At 43.2% G+C, this 26,708-nt stretch overlaps 1 protein-coding gene across 1 annotated transcript in view; it reads right to left on the reverse strand.

Moving 5' to 3' along the window:
* Positions 1-26,708, reverse strand: part of ADGB (androglobin) — a 542,000-nt gene that overhangs the window by 319,480 nt on the left and 195,812 nt on the right. The window contains exon 13 of the mRNA XM_075596533.1: positions 14,814-14,955. Coding sequence (XP_075452648.1) covers positions 14,814-14,955 — 142 coding nt within the window. The remainder of the gene's footprint in view (positions 1-14,813; positions 14,956-26,708) is intronic.

Here is a 26,708-nt window from a genome sequence, read left to right on the forward strand (position 1 = left end):
TGTTGTTTGTCAACTAGGAAACTAAAATAATATAACTGAGCAACGAAAAAGAATGAAATAAATAAATAAATAAAGATATTGCGAGAAACACTTCACAGGTTACTCCACACTAGAGATGGACACTTGGCCTGGTGTTCTGGGTTTGGTTTTGTTTGTAAACATTTGTTGGGTTTTGTTTTAAAAAAAATACTAAGGATTCTAATGGGTTCTAATTTCACACATCCATCTCTACCTCTCTAGTTTTAATACATTTGAAAATCTGCCATCAATACAAGATACCGTATGTTATTAAGCAGTCCATAAGAATTTTTTTTAGTACAGAAATAAATACAGTGGTGAAAAACTCATTAAAGCTCTGCTTAAAAATCTATTTAATAAACAATGTGTTTTGTTCATAACAACTAGTGTTTAGTTTCATAAAGCAAGCCAAGAAACGCTCACCCTATTTTATACACAGTAACGTTCTTATTTTTTTGTGGGAAAACTGAAAATATCAATGTTAATAGCCATACTAAATTAAATACAAACAAGGCAGGGGACTACACACAAAGATGAGACATATAAGGTCACAATTATTAATAACTCTCTTGTATTTAATGACTATCTGATAGAATCTACAAAGTTTTACTCCAGCTTTGCCGTGTAGTGAAAATGTATATTATACAAGAATCAATAAGCTAAGGGAAACAAGAATATATGACACAGCTAACAACAATATGTCCCACTCATTCTTTGCAATAGAAATGCATATTTTAATCTCTGTTGCATCTATCTGCCCACATAGTATAAGGCAAAGGAGTGCCTCAGCATTATATTCAGCGAGAGAGAATTACAAAATGGAACAAATGACAGTTCCAGAGCATTGGATAACTTCTCAGAATATTGCCAAGGAGAATAAGGTAAGCAAACTAAGCATATATGTGTTATGTGGACATAAAATAACTTGCCCAAGATGCCAACAATTGCCTTGATTAAATCTGCATCTGCATATGATTCTTTTTTCCCTCAGACTCCCCTATTCTTCTCCATGGGGACTTCAACTGCTACATTGATGACCCCTCTCTCCCTTGGGCCTCCCGCTTTCTCTCTCAAACCTCTTCTATTGGCCTTCAACAGTGGACTGCAGCCAGCATCCACAAGGATGCCCACTACGTAGATCTGGTTTTCACTAAAAACTTTTCTCTCTCTGATTTCTCCATTTGCCCCATTCTTCTCTCTGACCATCACCTCATCTCATTTCTCTCTCTCACTTTTCCCCTTCTCCACCTCCATCTACCCCTCGTTTCTGCATAAACCTGCGCTCTACTAAACTACCAGCTTTTGACTCCACTTTATGCTCCTCGCTCTTCTTTCTTCAGAAACAGTCCCTTTTTTTTTGCAGAATAGATTTAAAGAAAAAAACTATGAGGATAAGACTATTAAAGATGCGGAAGAAAGAGTAGGGGGTCTAGAAAGAAAGAACCTTTTGAGTGACAAAATTAAAACAAAGTCCAATAAAAACTTTGATTTCTCTTTCCTCACAAATTATAATAGACAGTCAGAAAAGATAGCCAAAATAATTCGCAAACTTTGGCATATTCTTAAAAATGATTCAATATTGGGAGATGTACAGTAGTTCCCGAACAACCAATGGTAATCTTTAGAAAGGCCAATACATTAAAAAATAAGCTAGCACCTAGTGCTTTACCGAAAATCAAAAATAAAGGGAATAGATGGTTACCACAAATAAAATGATTTTTTGGTTGTACAACATGTACGGCATGCAGGCACAGAGCCGATGACAAATTTGGATTTATGTCAAATACTTCAAAATAAAAATTCCAAATTAAACAACATATTACATGTAAGACGTATTACGTGATTTACCTCATACAATGCCCATGCGGGCTACAGTATGTAGGCCAAACCACCCGGCCCGTAAGGACACGTATTCTTGAACATATTGGTAATGTTAGAAGAGGGGTTACTACCCATTTATTATCGCACCATTTCATTCTTAAACATCAGGGTGACACATCAGGCCTGAGGTTTACAGTCCTTGAACATGTGCTCCCCCATTTGGAGGGGTGGAGACAGAACTGTTACGCTTAAGAAAAGAGAGAGCTTTTGGATTTTTCCACTAAAAACCTTAGTTCCCCAAGGCCTAAATGTGGATTTTGAATTGGGTGCTTTTCTCTAAATGTATACTAATCTATATTTGCTTAAATCCATCTTTGCAATCTGCTTTGTGCTTGATTAACATTTAAGTGTTTGAGGTATTTCTTATGTAGGTTTTGACAGTTAAATATGAGTAATGTGAATGATATTTTTATGTTGTTTCTTCACTAATTCTTTTTATTTCATATTTTTTGAGATTCATCAATCGTCGTCTCTTGTAATACACTAAGAGCCAATAAGATTAGGGATCGATATGTGTTTATTTTATAAATTATATTTTAAATTATATTGATTTTGTGTATTGATATTTTTATTTTTAATTAAAATTATGATTCTTTCCTTATAAATGTAAAGGAGAATCTTTTTTTAATGTGTGGTTATTTTAAGAGAATTGTATAAAATTTCTGTGACTACATTGTTACCTTTGGCCAAATAGGGGATTTAGTTCAGCTACCCATTGGTTAGTGATGGTTTGTATCAATTAACCTTTAGGAGGAGGGGTTATTGATTGTTTTAGTGGGTATATAAAGACCCTTTAAGCAGGTCACTGCTACTCCTGACGAAGCCGTCATTCAGAACGGCGAAACGCGTAGAGCGTGACCCTACGATTGAGAGGGAGGGAGACTGCTGGGGATTCCGTGACGTCATCTCCAACCGGCCGGAACACCGGAAGTGACGTATCGGTTCCTGACAGAGACACAGTCTGGCGGCGTGCAGCGGCAGCGGCGGCATGATGTGATCTTGAGATCACCTACATCCTTATGCTGTTATCCCATTGGGATCCTGTAAGCCTTCATTTTTATTGTGTGTGGATAAATCGTTTGTTTTTATTCCTGGCTCTGTGTGTGTCTTTCTCTGCTTGAGATTGCACCTCCTCCTACTGGCTCCCTTCTGTGACCGTTTACCCTGTTGGTTATCTGCTTGTTAAAGCTCCATTCCAGCTCTCTGGGTAGTTGCTTGGAAGCCACATCATTGTGTTATAACAATATTGCACCATGTAGTTTTTGTTTTATTTTTAAGGTACCATCGCTCCCCTGGTTCTTCTGTGCGCATGATTTCTTGGACCTTGAAACAGTCCGTCTAAGGGTTTGAGTGTCTTTTTTGTACCTTTATACTGCACATGATTATTTATATTTAATTAATCACTTTGCACTTGTATATTATATACTTATCATACACCTGTTCATTTGTTTATTAAGTATTATTCACTTGCACTGGTTAAAGTATTAGAGCGCCATCTAGCGTTGTTTGCTCTACTAACCTACCAGCTTTTGACTCCACTTTACGCTCCTCGCTCTTCTCTCTCAGCTCTGCTCCAGACCCTGACAACTTGGTCAGGAACTACAACTTTGCCCTACACTGGCGACACACTTTATTCGAGCTCGGCTAGTCCCACGAATTCGGGTATACCCGGGTGTATTGAGGTTTGTGACTGTTTTCTGCCCGAGTGCATTGAGTTATTTTCCAGGCAGGGATTGAAGCATTTTATTCCCGCTGGCTGCAATACTGCACAGTATATATATATATACTGCATTACAATTCATGAATTTATGCCATCTGGTAGACACGCGAAGCATTGCAGCCTATTAAATCCTAATCATTATCATTTAACAGATCAGCCGCCCGTCAGCCAGGCATGAACCCAGGCTGGGAAGGCAAACGCAACGGAGCTTGTCAGAGGTGAGGAGCGGCGCATTCCAGGTATCTGTCAGGTACATACTGGGTATTTGCTCGAATAAAGTGTGTCGGTGCAGTATCCTCCTCTCTTGATCTATATGCCCCGTTTTCTCTCTGCCGTTCTCGCCCCTCTAACCTTAGATCCTGGCTAAATTCCCATGTGCATGCTGTGTTCCTGCACTCATTCCTCTGAACACCTCTGGAAGCAATATCACACTCTCGCAGACTTCCTTCACTACAAATTTATGCTATCCTGTTTCAACTCTGCCCTCTCTCAAGCTAAACAAACCTAATTTTCTTCACTTATCAACACGCATAAATCTAACCCACGCCGACTATTTTCAGTCTTTGATTCCCTACTCAGACCAAAAGCAAAAGAAAGATGGTGCAAAACAGCGCTAAAGATAACAATACCCGTATTAGGACACACTTAAAAAACAAATGAAGTTACAATTGTGGCAGCCAGACAAAAAGTGACAGTACAGTCAGTGGGAAGACATGAAGAAAAAAGAAATGCCGGCGCCAACCGTGACAATGTATAATTATAAAAATGAAGTCCAAACCAAATAGGTGATAGTCCAAATGGATGTCCTTAGGTGGTCAGTGGGTGATCAAACGGACTATGGAAACTCTCCAAGGGATGGTGAGATATGTGGAAATAAAAAGAAAATAAATTATGGTGCAGTATATCAGTCAATGCAGATATAAAACCATGAAACATATAACATTAACAACACAGTACAAACATGACACACTAGACAAACTAACATTAACACAAGCCAGACTATAAAATAATGAAAAGCTATTTATTGACAACTAATTGCAGGGTTCCATGGTATGCAGACATCAATCCTGGGGTGGGGGGTAAAATCGTTGCCCTACTCACACGGTTTAAGACGTTTACAAGCGGTGAGGGTGAAGACACAGTCTTCTGCAGTCTGAAGATGGCGACCGGAGTCCTCTTACTGGCGTCCCACGTGACGGGGATGCAGTGTGGAGCCGCACGGGCCGCAGGAGCTGTGCCACCAACCGGACGTGACGTCACGCTCCTTCCGCCGAAGTACTGTCCTCTTGTTATTCTCGTCCCCCACAATCACAACCTGGATACTGGGCTGCTGCTACCGGGAACCACAACTCCAACTCTAAAATGAATACTTCCCAACGCGTTTCATGCGCATGCGCGCACTTTCTCAAGGGATGAGAAACGCGTTGGAAAGTATTCATTTTAGAGTTGGAGTTGTGGTTCCCGGTAGCAGCAGCCCAGTATCCAGGTTGTGATTGTGGGGGACGAGAATAACAAGAGGACAGTACTTCGGCGGAAGGAGGAAGGAGCGTGACGTCATGTCCGGTTGGTGGCACAGCTCCTGCGGCCCGTGCGGCTCCACACTGCATCCCCGTCACGTGGGACGCCAGTAAGAGGACTCCGGTCGCCATCTTCAGACTGCAGAAGACTGTGTCTTCACCCTCACCGCTTGTAAACGTCTTAAACCGTGTGAGTAGGGCAACGATTTTACCCCCCACCCCAGGATTGATGTCTGCATACCATGGAACCCTGCAATTAGTTGTCAATAAATAGCTTTTCATTATTTTATAGTCTGGCTTGTGTTAATGTTAGTTTGTCTAGTGTGTCATGTTTGTACTGTGTTGTTAATGTTATATGTTTCATGGTTTTATATCTGCATTGACTGATATACTGCACCATAATTTATTTTCTTTTTATTTCCACATATCTCACCATCCCTTGGAGAGTTTCCATAGTCCGTTTGATCACCCACTGACCACCTAAGGACATCCATTTGGACTATCACCTATTTGGTTTGGACTTCATTTTTATAATTATACATTGTCACGGTTGGCGCCGGCATTTCTTTTTTCTTCATCCCTACTCAGACCACCCTTGACTGCCTGTTCTTCTTCCTCCATCTCACCTCAGGACTTTACCGAATATTTCAAGGAAAATGTGGACTCCATACATCAGGACATCCCCTCTGTATCCTCCTCCCATCCTACACCTCTTCCTAACTCTCCTCCTGCCTTCCTTGACTCTTTTTCCACTGTCACAGAGGAGGCTGTGTCATTGCTGATCTCCTCTTCTCCCTCTACCACCTGCCCTCGAACCCATTTCCTCCCATCTCCTAAAACCTCTTGCTCCTACTATTATCCCCAAGCTCACACACATTTGTAACTCCTCCCTCTACTCTGGTACCTTTCCCTCTTCCTTCAAACATGCCACCGTTATACTATTACACAAAAACAGCAAGCTTGACCCTGCCTGTCTTTCTAACTATCGGCCTGTCTCCCTCTTGCCTTTTGCCTCTAAACTACTTGAACGTCTTGTATTCTCTCGCTTGCTCCATTTTCCCGACACCTATTCTCTCCTAGACATTCTACAATCTGGCTTCCGAACTGCTCACTCAACTGAAACAGCCATCACTAGAATAACTAATGACCTCCATGCTACCAGAGAGAGGTGATTACATTCTGCTCATTTTACTCGACCTCTCTGACGCATTTGATACTGTGGACCATCCTCTTCTCCTTCACATTCTCCATACTCTTGGTATTTGTAACAAAGCTCTATCCTGGATCTCCTCTTACCTCTACCACCGTACTTTCAGTGTCTCTTTTGCTAACACCTCCTCCTCTATCAATCTCTGTGGGGGTACCTCATAGCTCTGTCCTGGGACCTCTTCTCTTTTATCTTTACACACTCTCTAGGCGACCTAATCACATCTCTTGGTTCAAATATCACCTCTATGCTGATGGCAAACAAATTTATTTTTCAACCCCATACCTTACACCTGCTGTACAGACTAAAGTTTCTTAATGTCTCTCCGCTATATCATCCTGGATGGCCCTCCGCCAACTTAAACTTAACATGGCAAAAACAGAGCTCCTCATACTTTCTCCCAAACCTGGCCTTACTACCTCCTACCATATTACTGTTGAAAGGACTATCATTCACCCAGTAGCACAAACATGCTGCCTAGGGGTCACACTCGACCCCTTTCTCACATTCTCCTCTCACATTCAAAAGGAAGCTAAAACCTGTCGTTTTTTCCTCCGCAATATTACAAAGATACACCCTTTCCTCTGTTGCTCAACTACTAAAATCCCGTATCACACATTTAATTCTACTCACTTTTAAAGCTTTACACTCTTCTGCTCCTACTTGTATATCAGCCCTAATTTCTCATTATACACCATCCCGGCTCTTGCGTTCTGCTCAAGGATGTCTTCTATGTACAGTACCCCTTTCGTATCCAACTTGTTCTCCTGTTTTAAACCCTTCCCACTGACTGCCCCAGGCTTCTGGAATGCCCTCCCCCTAAATATCCGACTAGCACCCTCTCTATTCACCTTTAATACCCACATTACAACACACCTCCTTAAGGAAGCATATTAGTAGCTCCATGTCTGATAATTTACACCTCATACATAAACCTTGGCCCCTTGCAGATACACTTATCAGAATGCCCTCCTACTGTCTCTGTATGTTCTGTCTAATAACCAATTAGATTGTAAGCTCTTCAGAGCAGGGACTCCTTTTCCTAAATATTACTTTTATGTCTGAAGCACTTCTTCCGTTTATGTGTTATTTGTATTATATGATTGTCACATGTTTTACTGCTGTGAAGCGCTATGTACATGAATGGCGCTACTTTACAGTATATAAATAAAGACATACATACGAAGCAAAATACATTTTTGTGAAAACAAACTAAAAATTAATATATTTCTAAAAACATAAAAACCAAAAAATGCATTAAAAATTTTTTATTTACTTTGTCTGTAAGTGGGATATAATCACAAATTAAGGGGCCTATTCAGGTAGCTTCTATAAGTGACTTAACGTGTGTAAAGCGCACTTTGCAAGCAATGTTGCATGTGTAGTTTTTCATAAATCTGTTAAACATGTTAAAATTGCTGAAACGCGCATTTTTTGCCAATAAATGTTATTCAGGTAGCTTCGAGATACAAATCGGAGCTTAAAAACGCCTTTTTTTTTTTGCAATAGGATTGGCAATTTGTATCAGATGGAGTATCATTTAATTTAAATAATATACATAATACATGTACATAATATTAACTGAAATGGCATTTGATGACGTAAACCACATATTTTACTCACAGTTTATAAAGTCCATGATTTTAATGTTTGCCCCATCGTGGGGGTGGGCATATGTTATGCATGTGATCAAGTACTGGCAATTAATACATCTGTGACATTTAAAGAACCCAGTTGGTCATGCTAGCCATGGGGTCTGGGTGGTATATTTCCCTGTTGGATCAATTTTAACTAAGACGTCTATCCCACTGGTATCAGAAAAGAGGGGGAGCTTTGACTATGTGGCAAATTAGTGTCACTGGATAATATGTGCCAGTTTCTTAAAATTATTTTTTTGATCATAGGAGATGCCATACTGTACGTGCTAATAAAGCAAAAACGACTGTCTTTTGACACAATTTTAGTTTTCTGGAGTAGCAAACCTTCTCTCCTAATACCACCTACCCTACTAATGGCAGTTTGTACCTCTCCTAAATCAAATACCCATTCTGTAAACCTCTCACCCAAACATTTAAGTGCTTGTAGTACTTCTCACTAATATACATAGTTACATAGTTACATAGTAGATGAGGTTGAAAAAAGACATAGGTCCATCAAGTTCAACCTACAAGTACTGCTGCGGCACAGTTTATTCGAGCATTTGCCCGTTCTGTGCCGCAGCAGTAGCCTGGCGCGCGCCCGAGTGTGACGGGCGCGCGCCGAAGCAGCGGAAGAGCGCCCTCCGATCGGGGCGCTCTCCCTACCGCTGCCGGGTCCGCCGGGTCCCCCGGAACCCCCTGCCGCTGTCCCGCGATCGCGGGACACCAGGGCTCCCTCGGGGAGCCCTGGACGCGCGTGCAGGGGGCGCAGGCTCCCGAAGACGCGTGACCGCGCGTCTATGACGCGCGGCACGCCGAGGGGCGGCCACTAGCAAGCCGGGAAATCTCCCGGCTTGCGGATCTGGCCGCACTGCGATAAAGTGTGTCGCCAGTGTATGCTAAATTTAGACAAATTGGTCCTACTGGAATAACGCTGAGCATTTGTGAGTAAGGTAGTCCATGTTTAAGTGGGGCTCTATGGTGACTCAATGCCAGAAGGAGAGTATTTAGTTTCCCGAGACCACCTTCCCCTTTATACACACCCATGTCAAGAAAACATGTTTTGCTGAATGATAGAGTGAATTTTATTGTTAACTCTATTTTGTTAAGTTTGACAATAAACTCTGTAAGACCCTTTTCCATACCCTGCCATATCATGCAGATGGCATCTACAGTATTTAGCGTTTATCCATTGGGATGTAGTTAGCGCAGGTCTCGTCGGACAGAATGTGAATCTGTTCCTAAAAATCCATAATTAAGTTGGCATATGATGGGGCCATATTTGACCATATCGCCGTACCCCTAACGGTTAGATGAAAGATTTTTAAAATTTGAAGTCATTTTTCTTCAGGATTATATCAATTAGTAGCATCACAAATTTACAAGGGGGTCACCGTTATGTACAGTACTGTTTGAGGCAATATGTGCTATGATGGCATTCATGCCAATGTCATGGGAGATATTTGTGTACAGACTTGACACATCAAGTAACACTGTAATTGAGTCAGTTATGATTTTCCATGCTATTGATAAAATCAGTGGAGTCTTTGACTTACAGATGCAGCAACCGTTATTCGAACAAATCACGGCGCTGTTTTCGTGTGCGCTGCTGTACTCTACGCGGCATTAACGCCGCCAATCGCCCCCGGCACACGTGTTTATCGCGGTTGCTTTCTTTGAATTTCATGGATTGTGTGCAATTAAATGCAATGAAATGAATGAATTGTAATGTGTACAGTACTGTGCTACTGTGCTACTGTGTCAATTTCAGGTGTTTAAAAACCAGAACACTAAAATGCCATTTTCTGCACTCGCGTCTAGAGGCGGTACGGTTGGAAGAAATTGCGCGCCATCACATGGGTATTCAGAGGTATACACCAGTTGAAGTGTTTCAATAACGGCCGCTGCATCTGTACTGTAGCTACTCATCTTGGCTGCAAATGGTTGTGAGAAAAAATCCACGTATTGGGAAATTAGGTGGCATAGGGAGCCCCTGGCTGAGATTATGGGCCTATCCGGAGGGTTTGTGGATCTTGGGTAGTGTATAAAAAATGGGGGTGATAGGGTATGGTTTTGACAGGAATGTAAAAGTTTCCTCTTCAATCCACTCATTAAGTAAACCAGATTTAGCATATTCATCCTTGGTAAAATTGCAGTAACTCGTTCTGTGTTTTCCAGCTAATTTGTCAGTGATGCTATGATTGTATTTTATAGGATCTAAAGAGCTTTTTTTCTCTAAAATCTTCTAGTAGGAATTTCATCACTTCCCACTCAAAAGGATTACGGGGTGATTCACAAAGCAGTGATAAAATCATTGCTTTTGCGTGCGAGTATGCATTTTTATCACGCTGTAAGACATGAAGCCAAAAGTGGGATTCACTAAGAAGTGAAGGCCATTTTTTTAAGGCCGAGCTGTTTTTTGTATCAGTGCTAATGTGCTATAAATTCTATAGCGCGATAGTTGATAGATAAAAAAGCAGCCTGTATGAATTACATGGAGACACTGCGTTTCAATGCACGGCTCTTACAGGCGACCGTGCATTAAAAATATTGATTTTAATAATAGTGTACATGAGCAGGGGTCTCTTGAGCTGAACCGCATTGGTTATAGCTTTGGGGACCCCCTACTTCCCAAGATACAGGCCCCGTTACGGGGTGCCGGTATCCCCTGTGCTTTTAAATCTCCCATGTCATGTGACCGTGGGATTTAAATCCTGCAGGGGGATACCGGCATCCCATAACGGGGCCTGTATCTCATGAAGTAGGGGTTCCCCAAGGCTGAAACCAATGCATTTCAGCTCAGGAGACTCCCTGCTCATGTACAATAGTATCAAAACACAGATAACAATAGAAAACAATTATTTACCGTAGCGGCTAGCCGCTATGGTAATGAAGTTGCTTTAATGTAAATTTTATTAATAGTGTGAGCGAGCAGGGTGTCTCCTGAGATGAACCTCATTTATTTCAGTCTGGGGGACCACCGTTCGCTCTTGGGGATGGGCTTCTCCACGGCCGCAGAACTTGTGTGACACTCCGGCCGGAGCATCACAATGGAGCACCCCCCTTCACTGTCGTCTGACGTTGTGTGGGACACGCCCCCTGGGGAAGAGAACCAGGACACCTCCCTATTGCTGTCGGCAACTGGCAGGCACTGGTCCCGCTCCTGCAGCACCAACAGAATTGCTTTAGCCTCCTCCCGGGCGGTCACCTCCCCGGGTAAGTCCTTTTTTGGGTCTGGAACAGGAACGCACGTGTAACATGGAGTGTCTGCTCTTGAAGCTGAGGTCCAGTTTACCCGCCTCTGTAGGTTCACTGCGTCTTCCCTTTGGGCCAGCAGGGGTGGCGACAACACCTTGGACTTTAGGTGGCGAGTACCATACCGCTGGCACTGGGATGCTAGGCTCAGCTCTCTGCCCGGGAAATCACAGAAGGGGCAGATGCTGTGCAGGAAACTCTCCCCTTTCACTTGTACTACCAGGATGCCTCCTGGTAGTCGGTAGTGGGACACAATACACTCGGCCATAGTAGAGTATTGCATGGGAATAGTAGCGATTAGCTCCTGCTCTGCTAACTCCGTGCTTATAGTGGCGGCCACCTTTAATCTCCTGCGGCCGCCACCGCGGGATTTTTAAAAACGCGGGCAGATGCGGCGTTTTTTCGGCTGTTTTCCGGTGCCGCGGGTGCTTTCAATGTTAAGCGCCATTAGCGCTTGTCTGATGATGCGGCCGCCGCACGGAAAAGCCCGAGACAAATTGCAAACATCCCCGCATTTTTATGGGTAAGTAGGAGGATAAAAGGGGCCGCAGCAGTATAGTGTCGGCGACGTGATGTCACCCGAAAACAAATACATTGCCGCTGCGTGTGCTTATAGTGCGCGCGACGGAGCGACGGAGCGGAAACTGTAAGCCAGCAAAATTTGATTTTTCAAGGGCTGTCGCGTCACGTGACGGCCCTTGAACAAATCAAATTGCCGGAATCCCGCAACCCCGCCGAAACATAACTTTCGCCGGTGGCGACGGGTGACATCACCTGTCGTGTTGCCGTCCCCATCGACTGCACTATAGGCACGGCCTAACTCACCACATGCAACTGAGAGTGTGGTAGCTCGCATCCGGCTATACCCCAAGTGGTGACAATCACTTCAGTAGTATTGTGCCTCCTCCCCATGGTGGATCCAGGAGTACTGGCACACTATGGATGGGCGCGGCTTCACTTTCACTCCAAGCCACTCAGAGCAGGTGGGCGCGGCTTCAGCTTTCACGCCGAACTAAACACGTTTTAGGGCTTGGCTTCACTTCGCACCAAGCCCTGCACAATTTTGCAAAGGAAAAGTTTACTTCTTGCAAACTCCTCCACGTGCTTCTTCCGATTTTGGCGGGAACATTGGGTTTCACGTGCTGTAGCTCTTCTTGCGGGAAGTTGGTCCCTTGCTGGGCAAGAGTCCCCTAGGACGCTACAAACATGAAAAGCTCAAATATAGCACACTGCGGCTCCCTGTGCCTGGCACTGCTAATAGTATTGTTGAAGCTCCTCAAACGGAGGTTCTGGCCTCCAAACTTTAAAGAGCCCCCCGTCGGACACTACCCACACATACTGTGAACAGCATCCGTTTGGACCGTGATACTATAGTCCCTTTCCTAAGGTTTCTGGGTCCCCAGGATCCCAAAACACTCCCTCAAGGTGCCCTACACATCAGTCCTTAGGATGGCACAAACTAGCACACAATAGGGAGCAGCACAGGCTGCAGTTTCACTGGTGAGGAAGTTGGTCCCTTGCTGGGCAAGAGTCCCCTGGACACTACACCTGCCCCCCCCCCCTCCTTCTCATACATAACAGGAGCATATCTCCTTTCTCTTACTTGCTTGCTGTAAAAGCCTGTCCTGATTATGATCTCAGCACCACCTCCAAATGTAACAGTTGTTCCCCCATCCTCTGAGAGATTTCACTGTTACCTGGTGTTGTTGTGTTGCTCACCTGCTAGGCTTACAGGATACTGAGTGTCCGCTGATGTTAGTTGGGGACGAACAGGACAGGCTTTAGGGATCTTCCCAGCTCTTCACTCGGTGTTGCAGTGCCTCCATTCCCACGGCCTATAGGGATAGGTACAGGCCCCTGTGGAAAACACTCGCTCTCTTCCCGAAGAAACTACAGCCCCAGGTAGGAGTATAAAACGGGAACTGTTCGTATTTCTTCATACAGCATACCAACATGTACACTCTCTTTTCTCTCTCTCTGGTCCCTGGAATCAACCCAAGAAGCTTGAGGGCCCCAAAGGTCTATCCTTAGCTCCCATATCCCCTGGTGGAATATGGGGTAGCTGTTCCGACTCCCCTTAGGGAGGGGATCTCTCCAAAACTGCACTAAATTTGGATCTGTAGACCCTTTTGTACCCAGGGGAGGGTCCTAGGTCTAAGCCCCTGATCGGGCAGTACACAGGACTAGGCCCACCACCCCCTGTCACTCAAGGGAGTTGTTTACAGCTGCAGCAGCAAGGGCATAGATTTAACCCTAACACTGCCTACGATGGTACCAGTGCTTATGTGTTAGGTGGGGCAGATTAGTCGCCAAGAGGATACGTGGCTGTGGCTGTCACTCTGTAACTCTGTCACTCTGTCTCTCTCTCTGTATCTCTCTCTTATATATCTATCTATCTATATCTATAAATTATATAGACTGTGTGCTGTCTCTCCTTTACTGGACCTCCATCTGGTAACTACAGTTATTGTTTTTACTGTATATGGCATAAGCATCAGGACTTACTGTAGTAAGTGTGTGTGCCAACTACTGTAAAAGCTGTGTGAACAGCGATGCATCTGCTTAAATGGGCTCCATGTGTATGGATATTCCAGGCAAAAGGTAACACATTGTATGCTTATTTGCATGTGATTTCCCAGAATCCCTTGCTGCAGTGGGAGCACTGTATGCTAGGTGATAATGGTTGAAAGGCCGGGGTGCAGACCTGTCTAAGACATGTGAATGTGCTCACAAGTGATATTCTTTATTGGCTATATGCTAACGATGGAGGTTTTTTGTTGCCTTTATCACCCATTAGCCACTAAGGTAATGAAGCGGGGCTGTAATTTTATGTTTATTACCTAGAATTGTAGCATGGGGTTTCCTGAGCTGAAACGAATGCGGGTAAGCTCCGGAGAACCCCAGCTTCAACCCTATTTAGTAAAAATAAAATAAACTCCGACATATGAAAATCGTAATTCCGATCTTGCCACCCTTTAGGTAATGAGAAAAAAATACGAGTGTTTAACCCGGCTTTTGAATATTGAAACTTGTGAATAGCAGTTGCTGGCAAAACATGCGTGTTTGGGCATTAACACTTGTTCAAAAGCCGTTTTCAAGCACTATTGACACGTTATCGATGCTTTGTGAATATACACATGCAAAATCACTTGAAAATGGCACTTAACAAACATAAAGGTACTTATTGAAGTTTAGTGAATAGGCCCCTAAATATCACCATTTGCAAGCCTCCTTTGCTACTGTAGGTGCGAAATCAGAATACACCATCCAACCTTTTGCATATTCTCCTACTTAATATAAGCCTCTTATCGTCTGCCCTACACAATCTACATTAGGTTAGCAAAGCCACATTTCCTAACTAAATAAATTGTTACCAATTTACTGTATTACCTACGATACAAGTGACAATAATGTATATACAGTGTGTGTGTGTATATGTATATAATATGCATGATTACCTATACTTACCAATCCTAAAGGCATTAACAAGAATGTCCCCCTACATAGAAGGACGAGTGTGCAAATGTTATTTCATTCAAACTTTTGAAAATAAAACAGCAACAAAACATGATTATTACCTGAGTATTGTCTCCTATACTTAATTTACGGGTTTCTTTCAAATATGCAATACTTTCCTCATCATGCTCTTCAATTTCAGTCACAGATGTTAGACTAGATACCACCAGGGAATTTCTTCTTGAAGTAGAATTAAGAAAGTGTCTGAATAAGACAGAAAAATATATGTTTAGATATTTATAACTTACACAATTTTGCTACTGTTTATTTATAGTTTCATATTTTACGTGTTGGGGTTTCAGGAAAGGAAGAGTTACATACAGTATTATGCGTTCAAATTGTTAACTGAACATGACCGATTGGTAATGGTGGGGAGCTTTGGGTGGAATGTTGTGAACCCATGTTAAAGATCATTTAATTACAGATCAGATTATTACATGACAGATCTTAATAATATGGAACCATAAAAAAACAAGTAAAACAACCCGTCTGTGTGGACTATGTAAAGAGTTGACAGATATTCAAACGAAAACTGTTTAATTGTAAGTTCAGGGATGAGACAAAGTTAGGATCTTTAATTTATTATGTAACCAAGATGCCTATACAAACTACAATTTTCTGCATTTATCTCTGAGTAAACTTGTTAATTTCTTCATAAAATCCCATGCATAAGATGTCACACTGTATTTTCTTTTTGACCTGTTGATGGGTGGGAGGTAAACTTAGCCTCCAAGCTGCCGATTACATGAGTGATTTATTTACGCTTATTGAAAGAGTTAAGGTAAAAAACCTATTCAAAAGATTCGAACAGGGTTTAGGACAACCCCAGTCTCAAAGCTTTTTAATAATGCATAAACATGAATCCATAGTGGAGATATTTTTGGGCAGTACCACCGGACATGTAGATGTAATGGATGCTTGCCACAAACTGGACAGGACCGCTAGGCTGAGGTGGGGATCAGAGAACATGGACCTAGAGACGCAAGGTCGCATCCGGTGTGCAGGTTTGTAGTCGTGGATGGCCAGTTCAGGGCAGGAAACTATAGGATTGTTGAAAACAAGCTGAGGTTGAGAATTGGAGAGAGCAGGATAGTAGACGGGGACAGGAAATGCAGGACAAGGTGAGGCAACAGTAAATGTGACTAGCACATATCACAAGGTTTATGCTCAGCCAACTTCCTGGTAGAAGGGCTAAGCCTAAATACAGATGCAGTGGCCATTATCCGATCATTTCGCGGGTTGCATTCCTTTGCATACCCGGTCATGGTGCGTGATTTCTTGACATTCTCCCGTGTTAAGACGTGAGTTTACAGGTGTTTTGGTCGAGTACAGAAAATTGCATTTTAGCATTGTCTGCAATACTGTCGAGAAACTCAAGTGGGCGATCGCGAGTTCTTGTCTTAAAAATCTAATTGCAATTCAATCTGTCTTTTATTGCCGTACAGAACTTCAAGCGTGTGTAATTGTAATTTGAAGATTAATGTTACGAGTTCATACTGTATGCTGTACATGGCAAAGAAGTCCTTTCTGAGGCTCCTTAGCCATACACAAATCCTCAAACTGTACCTATCTGTATAAGATTAAAAATATGAACACACACAACAAAAAGTATTTTTAACAAATTAAATGTTTTATTTGTACAGGAAAATAAAGTTAAATTGGAACCTTATTGAAACGCATATGCGTGTCGTTACATTTCTGCGTATGCATGTCATTATGTTCCTAATTAAATTACTGTATCATATGAAAGAAAAAGAACCCAGTCTTTCAGCACTCAGTCACAAGGATTGTAATATTGTAAATTTAAAAATATGCTTTATTTATAACCATGAATAAAAAATAGGGTGTTAAAACGTAATTAAATAGTATTAAACAGCACGTGACTCTATCCTTAATAACCCACCTGTAATTATGTGGGTGGATATAATAAGATCCCTAATGAATGTTGGGGATCAGACGCTACTGATAGTAGCTACCTAATGATATAGGCAAGAGGAGCCTGTGAGAGCCCACTCTAAGACACTTTCCATACTGTATGTGTATCCAGGCATGTGCTACGCACTCAATTGATACACTGTGGATAAGTACAGTAATACTGTGTGACGAAATGCGAGCTAAGTTAGACCTAATATAATATCTGTCCCTGATTAAGATATGCACTGGTGACTAAATCCATTCATCAGTGCTATCAGAGCCAGGTCTATGATGAAAACCTGTGTGGCCCACACTGTTGATAATAGGTGCACATTTATTATCACATGGGTAGTAGGATACAGACTAGTAAGGCAAAAACTGGAGCGTTAGATAAGGTCATCTAAACACCTAAACTGCAGATAGTGTATAAGGTGGAAACACCTGTAAGTAGCAGTGGAAACAGTGGTGTTATGCAGGTGTTGTTAACCAAGGTACACCTAAATCAATGTCAATAAAAGGTGTCAATATTATCTGCTGTTGCCACCCAGTATACGTTATAGTGAGAGCAAAATGCAGACACTTAGCACATATGGACAGTTTACCCTTAAGTGAGCGTAGTAAAGTGTTGCACACAGAGGGTAGATGATGGCATGGAGGCAATCTCCACAGTGTCTGCAGTAGCACAGGAGGGTTCACACTACTCTGTGAGTAATGATGTTGTTAACTGTGACCCCCTGTGGTGCTGCTCAGCATATAGTGGGTTAAGGCAAAATAGAATTGCCAAAATACTCAGCTTGTGACTGAGTGGGGTATAGAGGTGGTTAATGCTGTGGTTGAACAGTAAAAACCCATAGACGCACCCCCACCCCCCCCTCTCAATAAACAGCTGGTCTGTCTCAGAAGCCAAGTGAAGGGAACTCCGGTCTAACTTGGTAGTCGCACAGTCCCCTACATCAGCGCTGATCTTGGTTATATCAGCGCTGATGTGTTCGAGGACTTGCCTGTCTTGCTTGTCTCAGAAGTGATTGAACCATTGACCCCTCAGGTAAGAGGATCACGCAATACAGTGGTAAAGCGCGATCCCATATAGATTAGCACACACGCGGGGAGCTAAAGTGTATTAGCGCTGATAAATATCAGTGGGCTGCTGCATTTTGAAATAAATGAGCTTCCCGCGTGTGCAGGAGTTAGATTGCCGACGCGCGCGTTTCACGTAGTGAACGCTTCCTCAGGGCACGTAGGTGGGAGGTCCCTGCGTGTGGAGGTAAGTATTTATAGTCACTGTGAAAATAACTGCTTCTCCACTTAACCCCTTAGTTACTGCTGCTGGGCAGATGAAGTATCTCACTGCAAGAAGTGCACCCATGTGGTCTGCAAGCTAGTAACAGTCATGTTGCCAGATTCAGAATGCCCTAACAATGTTGCTAATTTGTGTAACAAACAGCAGAACTAACAAGGGCTGAATATCTTTGGCTCTAATAATCTTTATCTCTGTGATGCAATGCTAGTGTCATTGCTCACATAGGCTGGGGGTTTGGTGTAATAAGATTTAATATTCATAGAGAATAGTGTTGGTAAGTCACTCTTTATAATAAAGGTATGCCTATAATTGATGGACCATACCAGTTTCAAATACACTGTGTACCATTGATTGGAATAAAGGTTTAGATTAAAATGCACACTTGTGTCCTTGTTTTATTTGTTTGAAATTTATTGTGATCTTAATTCAATTCTGATACAATGAATGTAGGTTATTTTGGAGGCTGCTGTATTCCTATTTAAAAATGCAAATAATACATGAGCAAACGCATAGAATCCACAGACTGATGTTAGAGTGCTGGATTCATACAGTAGTATTAATGAAATAGGATTTATATGAAAGGGCTAAAGACAAATCCGTCATTGAGTCCGTGTGGGCTCAAAGTTCCCAAAGTGTAGATCCATCTTGATTCTATTTTGAGAAGTTCCTTGTCCCAGTCCCCACGTCTGATTCCTGGATTCCTGGAGAGAATTGGTCTATCCCCATAAAGGTGATAGCTTTTACATCTCCTGGTTGGCATCTGTTTGCATGGTTAGCTACCGGGGTATCAAGTTTGTTTCTGATAGATCCTACATGTTCCAGTATCCGTATTTTTAATGGACGGCGTGTTTTTCCCACGTACTTTTTTCCACATTTGCATGTTCCCATGTAGATTACTCCCGGTGTGCTGCAGTTTATGAATTTGCGTATGTGGAAATGTTTCTTGTTGTCGTGGTTGCTGAATATTTTCGAAGCTGTCATGTACTGGCAAGCCTTACATCTTTGACATTGGAAATTGCCATTTACACGTGGTGGTAGCCAAGTTGCCCTCGGTATTGCCACATTATGGTGGCTGTGGACCAGATGATCTCGAAGGTTCTTGGCCCGTCTGCTCACCATTGCTGGATAAGATGGTATGGAGTTATCTAGACCCATTAAAAATTTGGGTTACACTAATTAAATTACTGTACAGTAAGATACAGTGCATTTCCTCACGGAGTCGCTAGATATGTGCTAGACAGTAGTACAGTACTGGTGTTAGTGTATCTAAATAGTACAAAACAGCGAATCTCTCTCAGGCATTGTAGGACCAGTTTGAAGTGATCCATGTACAGTATTTGTGCGCCACCTTCGAGAAGATGAGAATGTCGTCCAGGAAGACTATGACAAATTTGTCCAAAAGGTCCCGTAAGATTTTGTTGACAAAGCTCTGGCCAGAGCATTACACAGCCCGAATCGCATGACCAAATACTCATAATGTCCATCCCGATTGTTAAATGCCATCTTCAACACGTCGCCCTGACGAATCCAGACCAGGTTATACGCTCCTGTTAAGTTTCGTGAAGATGCATACTCCCTGCACCCGGTCGAAGAGCTCGGAGATGAGAGGCAGCTGTAACGGCCTACCATCGATCGCTGCTAACCCAACCAGGATATGCTTCGTAATAAAAGGGATTTGGTGCCTCTCGGGGAAGGACTGCTCAATGAAAGCCTAGTTGGTAGGCCCAAAGGAGAATGGCAAATAGTTCCCAGTGTAACTCTCCCGGATCTCACTTGGAAATGGCGTTTCACGATTTGTTGGGGCATCAGAGGGCCTAATGTCCGGGAAAGTCGCAGAACATACAGAGTCCTGTAGTTCTACTGCGGAGTTTCTCGCTGGATGAGAGCCTACTACCTCCCAGTCGCATCGGCTCCTCTGGTTCTAGAAAATCATCAGGAATGGAAGTAACAGAGAAAGGTGGAAAGGAGTGGGTACCTCCTCAGCGCTGATCTCTTTCGACTCTCCATTTTTGCAGGTGCTGATCCATACGGATGCAAGGGTGATGAGATCCTACTCTTCCCCTGACCATTCAAGTACGGAAATGTCGTCCTTAAGGCTTTCGAAGAGGCTCTGCCAGAAGACCGCTGTGTGCCTCGTTATTCCACCCAGTGTCGGCAGCGAGAGTCCGGAACTCGATCGCGTAGCTGGTCCCCGATCGAGAGCCCTGTGAGATGTGCAGTAGAGAAGAGGGGGTGGTCACTTTACGTCCTGTTGTGTCGAATATCCGCCGAAACTCCTGTGTGAATAACGCCAGATCATTAGTATGGTCCGGTCCCAGATATGTGAGGCCCAGGCCAAAACCTCATCCATCAGAAGGGACATAATTTATGCCACACGGGAATGCTGAAATAGGAAGCAGGAGAGTGATAACTCGAACTGGATCAAACACTTGTTGAGAAAACCCTGACAGACAAGTGGATCCTCACCGTAGCAGTTATCAGTAGGAATTCGTGGTTCTGCCGAGGCTTACAGGATGACTGATCCCGGAGCTACCGCAGTGATGGGGGCAGGCAGTGCCGATGTGTGTGATACCGAAGCCAACGATGGCCTGGAGTCTCTCATTTTGGTCCAGGTATAGTTCTAGCTTATGAAGCAAGCTGGCGTGCAGGGCCAAAACTCGACCCACCTTAGCGGGGTCCGTGTTTGTGGGGCTACGCATACTGTAATGGATGCTCACCACAAATCGAGCAGGACCACGAGGCCGAGATTAGAAAACACCGACCAAGAGACGCGAGGACACATCCGGTCTGCAGGTTCGTAGTCGTGGATAGCTGGGTCAGAGCAGGTGTAGGATTGTTGAAGGCAAGCCGAGGTCGAGGATTGGAGAGAGCAGGGTAGTCATAGGGAAGCAGATGTCAGGGATTGGAGAAAGCAGACTAGTAGACGGGAACCTGGCAATGCAGGACAAGGTGAGGTAACAGTGAATGTGACTAGCACAAGTCACAAGGTTTATGCTCAGCCAACTTCCTGGCAGAAGGGCTGAGCCTAAATAGCAAGGTAAGCCTAACAGGCGCAGGGCTGCACAGCAAGGAAGGAATCAGGCAGAAGCTTGACGGGGCAGAGCCTGCATCTGATCCTCACAGTAGAAAAGAGCCAACTTGACCACAATTTCTGGGGATATAATTAATTTTTTCTTTGTTGAGGAGTAAAGTACCCTCTATAAACCAGTTAGTGTAATTTTCTTCTATAAAAGTACATTTTGAGTATTAAGCTATGGGTTCTCCAATGAACTCCGAATTTTCAAGTGTAACGGAGTGCTCACCACAAATAAGGCGTGACTGCAGGGCCGAGGTGCGGATAGATATATAACGCCAGCCACAGCCGCGTGGGTGCGTCTGGAGTGTAGATTGGTCGAGGTTGCCGGGTCAGGGTTGGTGAGGTAAGGATAGTCAAGATACTTGCCGAGGTCAGGGTTGGAGAGGTAAAGATCGTTGCAGGTAATTTTAGCCATGTTCAGGATTGGAGAGATGAGGATAGTCATGGTACGTTGCAGAGGTCGGGGTTGGAGAGGTATGGATCGTCTTTGGTAGCCGGGGTCAGGAGTTTAGCAGAGCGGAGTCCAAGAGATAGCCGGGGTCAGGAACAGAGTAACTAGGAACCAAGATACAAGACAAGACTGTGGAGGCAAGGTTAGCAGTGAACACTTCGAAACAACAAAGGTTTATGCTCAGCCAACTTGTAAGTGAGCCGGCTGAGCATACATACTGTAGGAGAGAGGAACCAATGAACAGACAGAGTGCAGGCTGTGATTGGCTGTAGTGGTGCAGGAGACAGATGTGGGAAGGATTGCTGACAAAGAAAGATGATGCAATACATGCGCACTGAGTGCGCGTCATGTGCGTACGTCACGTGCCGATGATGCCACCGCGCGGGCTCAACCTGGAGTAGGGGCCAGGAGATGCCGCATTTACCTCCGCGCATGATGCGCACGCCCGTAGTACGGTGGCTGATGGGGATGGCCCAGATAATGTGTTGCAGGAGGCGGAAGAAGCGGAGCACCCGGTAGCAGGATGGGGTAAGCAGGGAGCATGCCGATGGCGGCATGACTCATGGATCCTTAGAGTGCCCCCCTCAGGAGCGACCTCCGAGTGTCTCCAGAAAAGTTTGAGACGATATCTCAGGTGGAAGAGCCGTACGAGTCCAGGGGCACAGAGATGTTGGTGAGGAATCAAGGAACGCTCCTCAGGTCCAAAACCCCTCCAGTGCACCAGATATTGGATTGATCCTCTGGAGATCCTGGAGTCCACGATGGACGGAACCTCATACTCATGTTGGCCCTGTACGAGGAGAGGGGCTGGAGATGAGGAAGAGCCAGAGAAGCGAGTGTTCTGGGTAGCCGGTTTCAGCAAGGAGATATGGAACACTGAGGGAATCCTCATAGATGAGGGAAGGCGTAGGCGATATGCCACTGGGTTGACCTTCTCCACCACGGAAGACGGTCCGTCTGAATTTTCTGTCTAGAAGTTGCCTTCCTAAGATTATGTTGGATCTTTCTCCATGAATTCTGTAGAAAACGAATTCTGTTATCTGCTGACGGTACCCCAGAACTGGATGTGGCAATCGGCAAGAGAGTTGGGTGAAACCCATAATTTATGAAAAAAAGGCGACTCCATGGTGAATTCGATGCGCAGATTATTGTGCTCAAATTCGGCCGAGGGAAGAAGGTCAGTCCAGTTATCCTGGGTGTCTGAGACGAAACAACATATGTATTGCTCCAAAGACTGGTTGGTCCGCTCTGTCTGACCGTTGGTTTCGGGAAAACCCTGTAGAAGAATCTCTTCTTTCTTTTAGAGTCTGCTCTGATCTGAGAGAGTTTTAACTGGAAATAAACATATTGACTTCTTTCCTGCTCCAAGGCGCCCTCTGCTTCTTTCAGTGCTAACTGAACTTCCTACTTTTCTTGTTAATTTGTTTCTCCATCTTTCTTACTTTGTGAAGCTTCTCATTTCCTTTACTGACTTGGTCAGTCAGATCTTAAACCTCATCTTCAGGTTTCTGTTCTCTCTTTTCACTGTCTCAAACAGTCAGTCACTTTTGGTAGTAATCCTTCCATTAAACACCTCTATGTTGAGACTTCGGTTTTCCTGGGGCGAGACATCTAGCTGTGTTGAGAGTGTGCAGCTCTTTCTGAGACTCCAAGATCTGCACTGAGACAGCAAAATTCCTTTTGAGAGATTCGAAGCTCTGTGCTGAGACTGTGAGACTCCTCCTGAGAGAGTTCAAGCTCTGTACTGAGACTGAGGGTCTTCTTCCGAGAGACTTTCAGCTCTGTCTGAGCCTCCTGATAATTCCAGTCAGCAATAACTTCATCAGAGCTGCTGTTTCTCGTCCATGACGGTAAAAATAGCGTTCCCCATCTCCAGCTCAGTCATCAGTCTGCTCTCTTTTTCCTGAGATCCTCTGAGACCACCAGACACCCACCCAAGACAGGGATACGATTGCCGCTGATTGGAACTAATGCCTTTATTGATTGCTACATTGTGAGTAGTAATTTTGGAGGTTTCTATACACATTTTACACAACAATATTGCACTATGTGAATGTTTTCTTCTATTACATGGTATACCTCTGCTCCCCTTATGTTCGGAGAGAAATGTTGAGATTCAATCTAGGATACTGCAATTATTATTTATTCAGAATCCTTAAATTCCTGCAAATATTATTTATTCAATATCACAAGAATCCGGCAATTGTTATTTATTCTTTATATTTCAAAGATAAGGGGAAAATCGTCATATATTTTAAAATTATTTTGTTAAACAACTGTAATCATAAAGATATACAATACACAGATAAACATTTGAACAGATAAACAGTTGGTTGATTGTTGCATAAAGGTATAGACATTCAAACATAAATTTAACTCCACTAACTATTCACTGTTTGTCCTGCTGAGATTTCCCACATATTTTTCACAACTAAAAACATGAACAGACCTTACAGAAGAAGATTTAATTAAATTACAAATAAGCTCTTATCAGGAGATGCCAGTAGAAATGTGTTAAGGGAAAGTATCCACTTAACAAATGTATGCAGATCCACCTATGAAACTGAACTCTAAGCTCAACTAGAATGTGACAAAGTCTATCTTTGCAATTGAAGACTAGGGCCCAGATGCGCTAAGCTCCATTAAATAAGGGCAAATAACGATGTTACCTAAATTAGCAACAAATGTTATTTTCCCTGATTTTATTGTATATCCCCAAAGGTAATTATATGCAAAAACAACAGCCGTTGTTTAACTCATTAGCATAGGCTTAACATCCAGTTAAATTAGCATTAGCTTCAATAATTATTATTTTTTGGTTATAGATGTGGAGAAAATTAAAGGCAACATAACAGAGTACATTTGCTATCAGTTCAATAAACTATGTATAATCTAGCTGTCAACTCCTCAGTTCACAATAAAAAATGTATTCAAACCATTGCACATACAGTAGTAAGCGAAATGAAGGTTTGAGCATTGTTAGACAGTAGAATTACTTTTTCGCTGCAAGAAGTACATCAGTACTTTTGGGATTGACAGCCATGTGATCCCTTCGATAGCTATCACATGGCTGTGACGGTCAACCAATAACGGAAACAGTAGTGGAGAGGGCTTCCCTACTGCTTAAATAAGGCTGACGACTCCAATGGAGCGGTTATCCCGATCAGCCCCTGCAAAACTAGCACTAAAAATGTAAGGAAGATAGGGACACGTTCCACACAACGTGTTCCCTCCATACTCACCTCGGAGTCGTAGCTGCCGCTACCTCGATCCTCCGTCCTGCTCGCACGGCCGCATCCGTCGCGACTTTCGGGTTCCTCCAGGGCCAGCTTGCCGGCGTTACAGAGCGCGCGCGGACCTGCACCTCTTGTGCTCCGTCTGCGACTGGTGGTCCCGCCCCCGGCTATCATGGGACGTTGCGCCATGCACTCGAGCAGTTCACCCGCCCCTGACCTTCCCCCGGGTCCTTGCTCCTATCCCTGTCTTGCTGAGGATGCGCCTCCGCTCCTCCCCCTCTCCCATAGGTCTTTGCTGAGTATTTAGTTCCTGCCCCCACGCTCAGTTAATGCTCAGCATAATCCCTTGTAACTCAGTGCTGTCAGGTCTTGTGCTTGGCTCTCGCTCTTGTCTTTTCAGTCTCCACATTCCAGACCCGGTCTGTCTGCGTACATCCCCTGGATCTCGGACCTTGGCTATCCCTCCACCACCCTTACCTCTCCCAAACCATTGGCTTACAGACTCTACTACTCTACCTTCGTTAACCCAAGATCCGGCAAGTACCCGACTAACTCTTCTCTTCAGACCAGTCCCGGCTACGCTCAATACCACATTTCGGGAATGCCCCCGCTGCTGTGGGTGTGTGGTATCTCTCCTTCCCACCTCAGTACCGGGGTCTTGTCAGGTTTGCGGGCAGCACGAGCGTTACAAAAAAAACCTGTTAGACTGTTCTTTGGGTAATCATGGTCACCAGCCAGATCATCAAACATGGACATTAATGTGGGTTTAGTATACTGGCAACAAAGATATTACAAACAAACTAATGACTCTAATGTGGCTTTAAAACATTATTTAATAACATATGAAATAATGGTTTATATTGCATACAAAGTAAAATATTATAATTTCCATATATTAAGACAGTCACATTTTTTTAAATAGGTGATGCATTGCTTAACATGATTCCTGATATTACAATTTATATGGAATCAACCTAAATCACATTTAGAGGGAAGTTTTGTCACTAAGAATAACACTTATTTAAGGAAATCTAAACCAATATGGCATTATTTTAAAATGTATTGAGTATAACAATGGTTTGGCTAGTAAATTGTATAACCTAATCAGGGATAAAAGAACTGCTTAATATATGACATTGAGGAATAAATATACAAAATGTTAAATACTATTACAGTATTTCAACACAAGAATGTTTGATATTTAATCATATTTATTGACAAATGTATGCATGACAAATGGCTTATTTGGCGTAAAATTGGTGCACAGAAATCTCATTTTAAACTGCGTTTATGTGCGTCTATGTACTAACTTAACATTTCCCAATCTACATCAGCATACACAAAACTTTCTTTTTTGGGGGCGCACAGAAATGGACTGCACTCTCAGTACTAAAAAATAATGTCTCTGTACATCCCCCAAAAAAAGAGAAAGGTCAGTTGACGACTGATACTGTATGTTGATCCGTCTGAATAAATGATTGTACTCACTTTGAAATAAAAGTGCTAGTTCACTATATTGTATAACATCCCCATTGACCACTGCACCCTGGCATATGTAGAATAAGAGTGCCTTCCCATTTGTTCATTGAAATATATATATACACACACATCAATGCATCTTGTGTGTATATATGTATGTATGCATGTATATATATAAAGTAAATGTGCAATGCGCTCCAGTGGTTATAGAATTAATTATATATCAAGATGCAGTCCATAAGTGAGAAAGTATAATGACGCTTGCTGTCTGCTTGCTGCTTCTTGAGGGAGGGAACCCCTGAGTCTACTCAAATAAGTACCTGTATATTGTGATAGAAGCCCATAGGAGAACAACAGCATCAGAAAATAGCCAAATTTTAATAAATAAAAACTCTTAACTAGATTAAAAAGCAATGGTAAATGCACACAGAGAGAGTGTCTAAACATGCTTATCTGCATGAATAGTTCAGTCAGCAGTGAAGCTCCCTGGGCTTTTTAGTA

The sequence above is a fragment of the Ascaphus truei genome, chromosome 4 (genome assembly GCF_040206685.1).
Source record: "Ascaphus truei isolate aAscTru1 chromosome 4, aAscTru1.hap1, whole genome shotgun sequence".
NCBI classification, from domain to species: domain Eukaryota; kingdom Metazoa; phylum Chordata; class Amphibia; order Anura; family Ascaphidae; genus Ascaphus; species Ascaphus truei.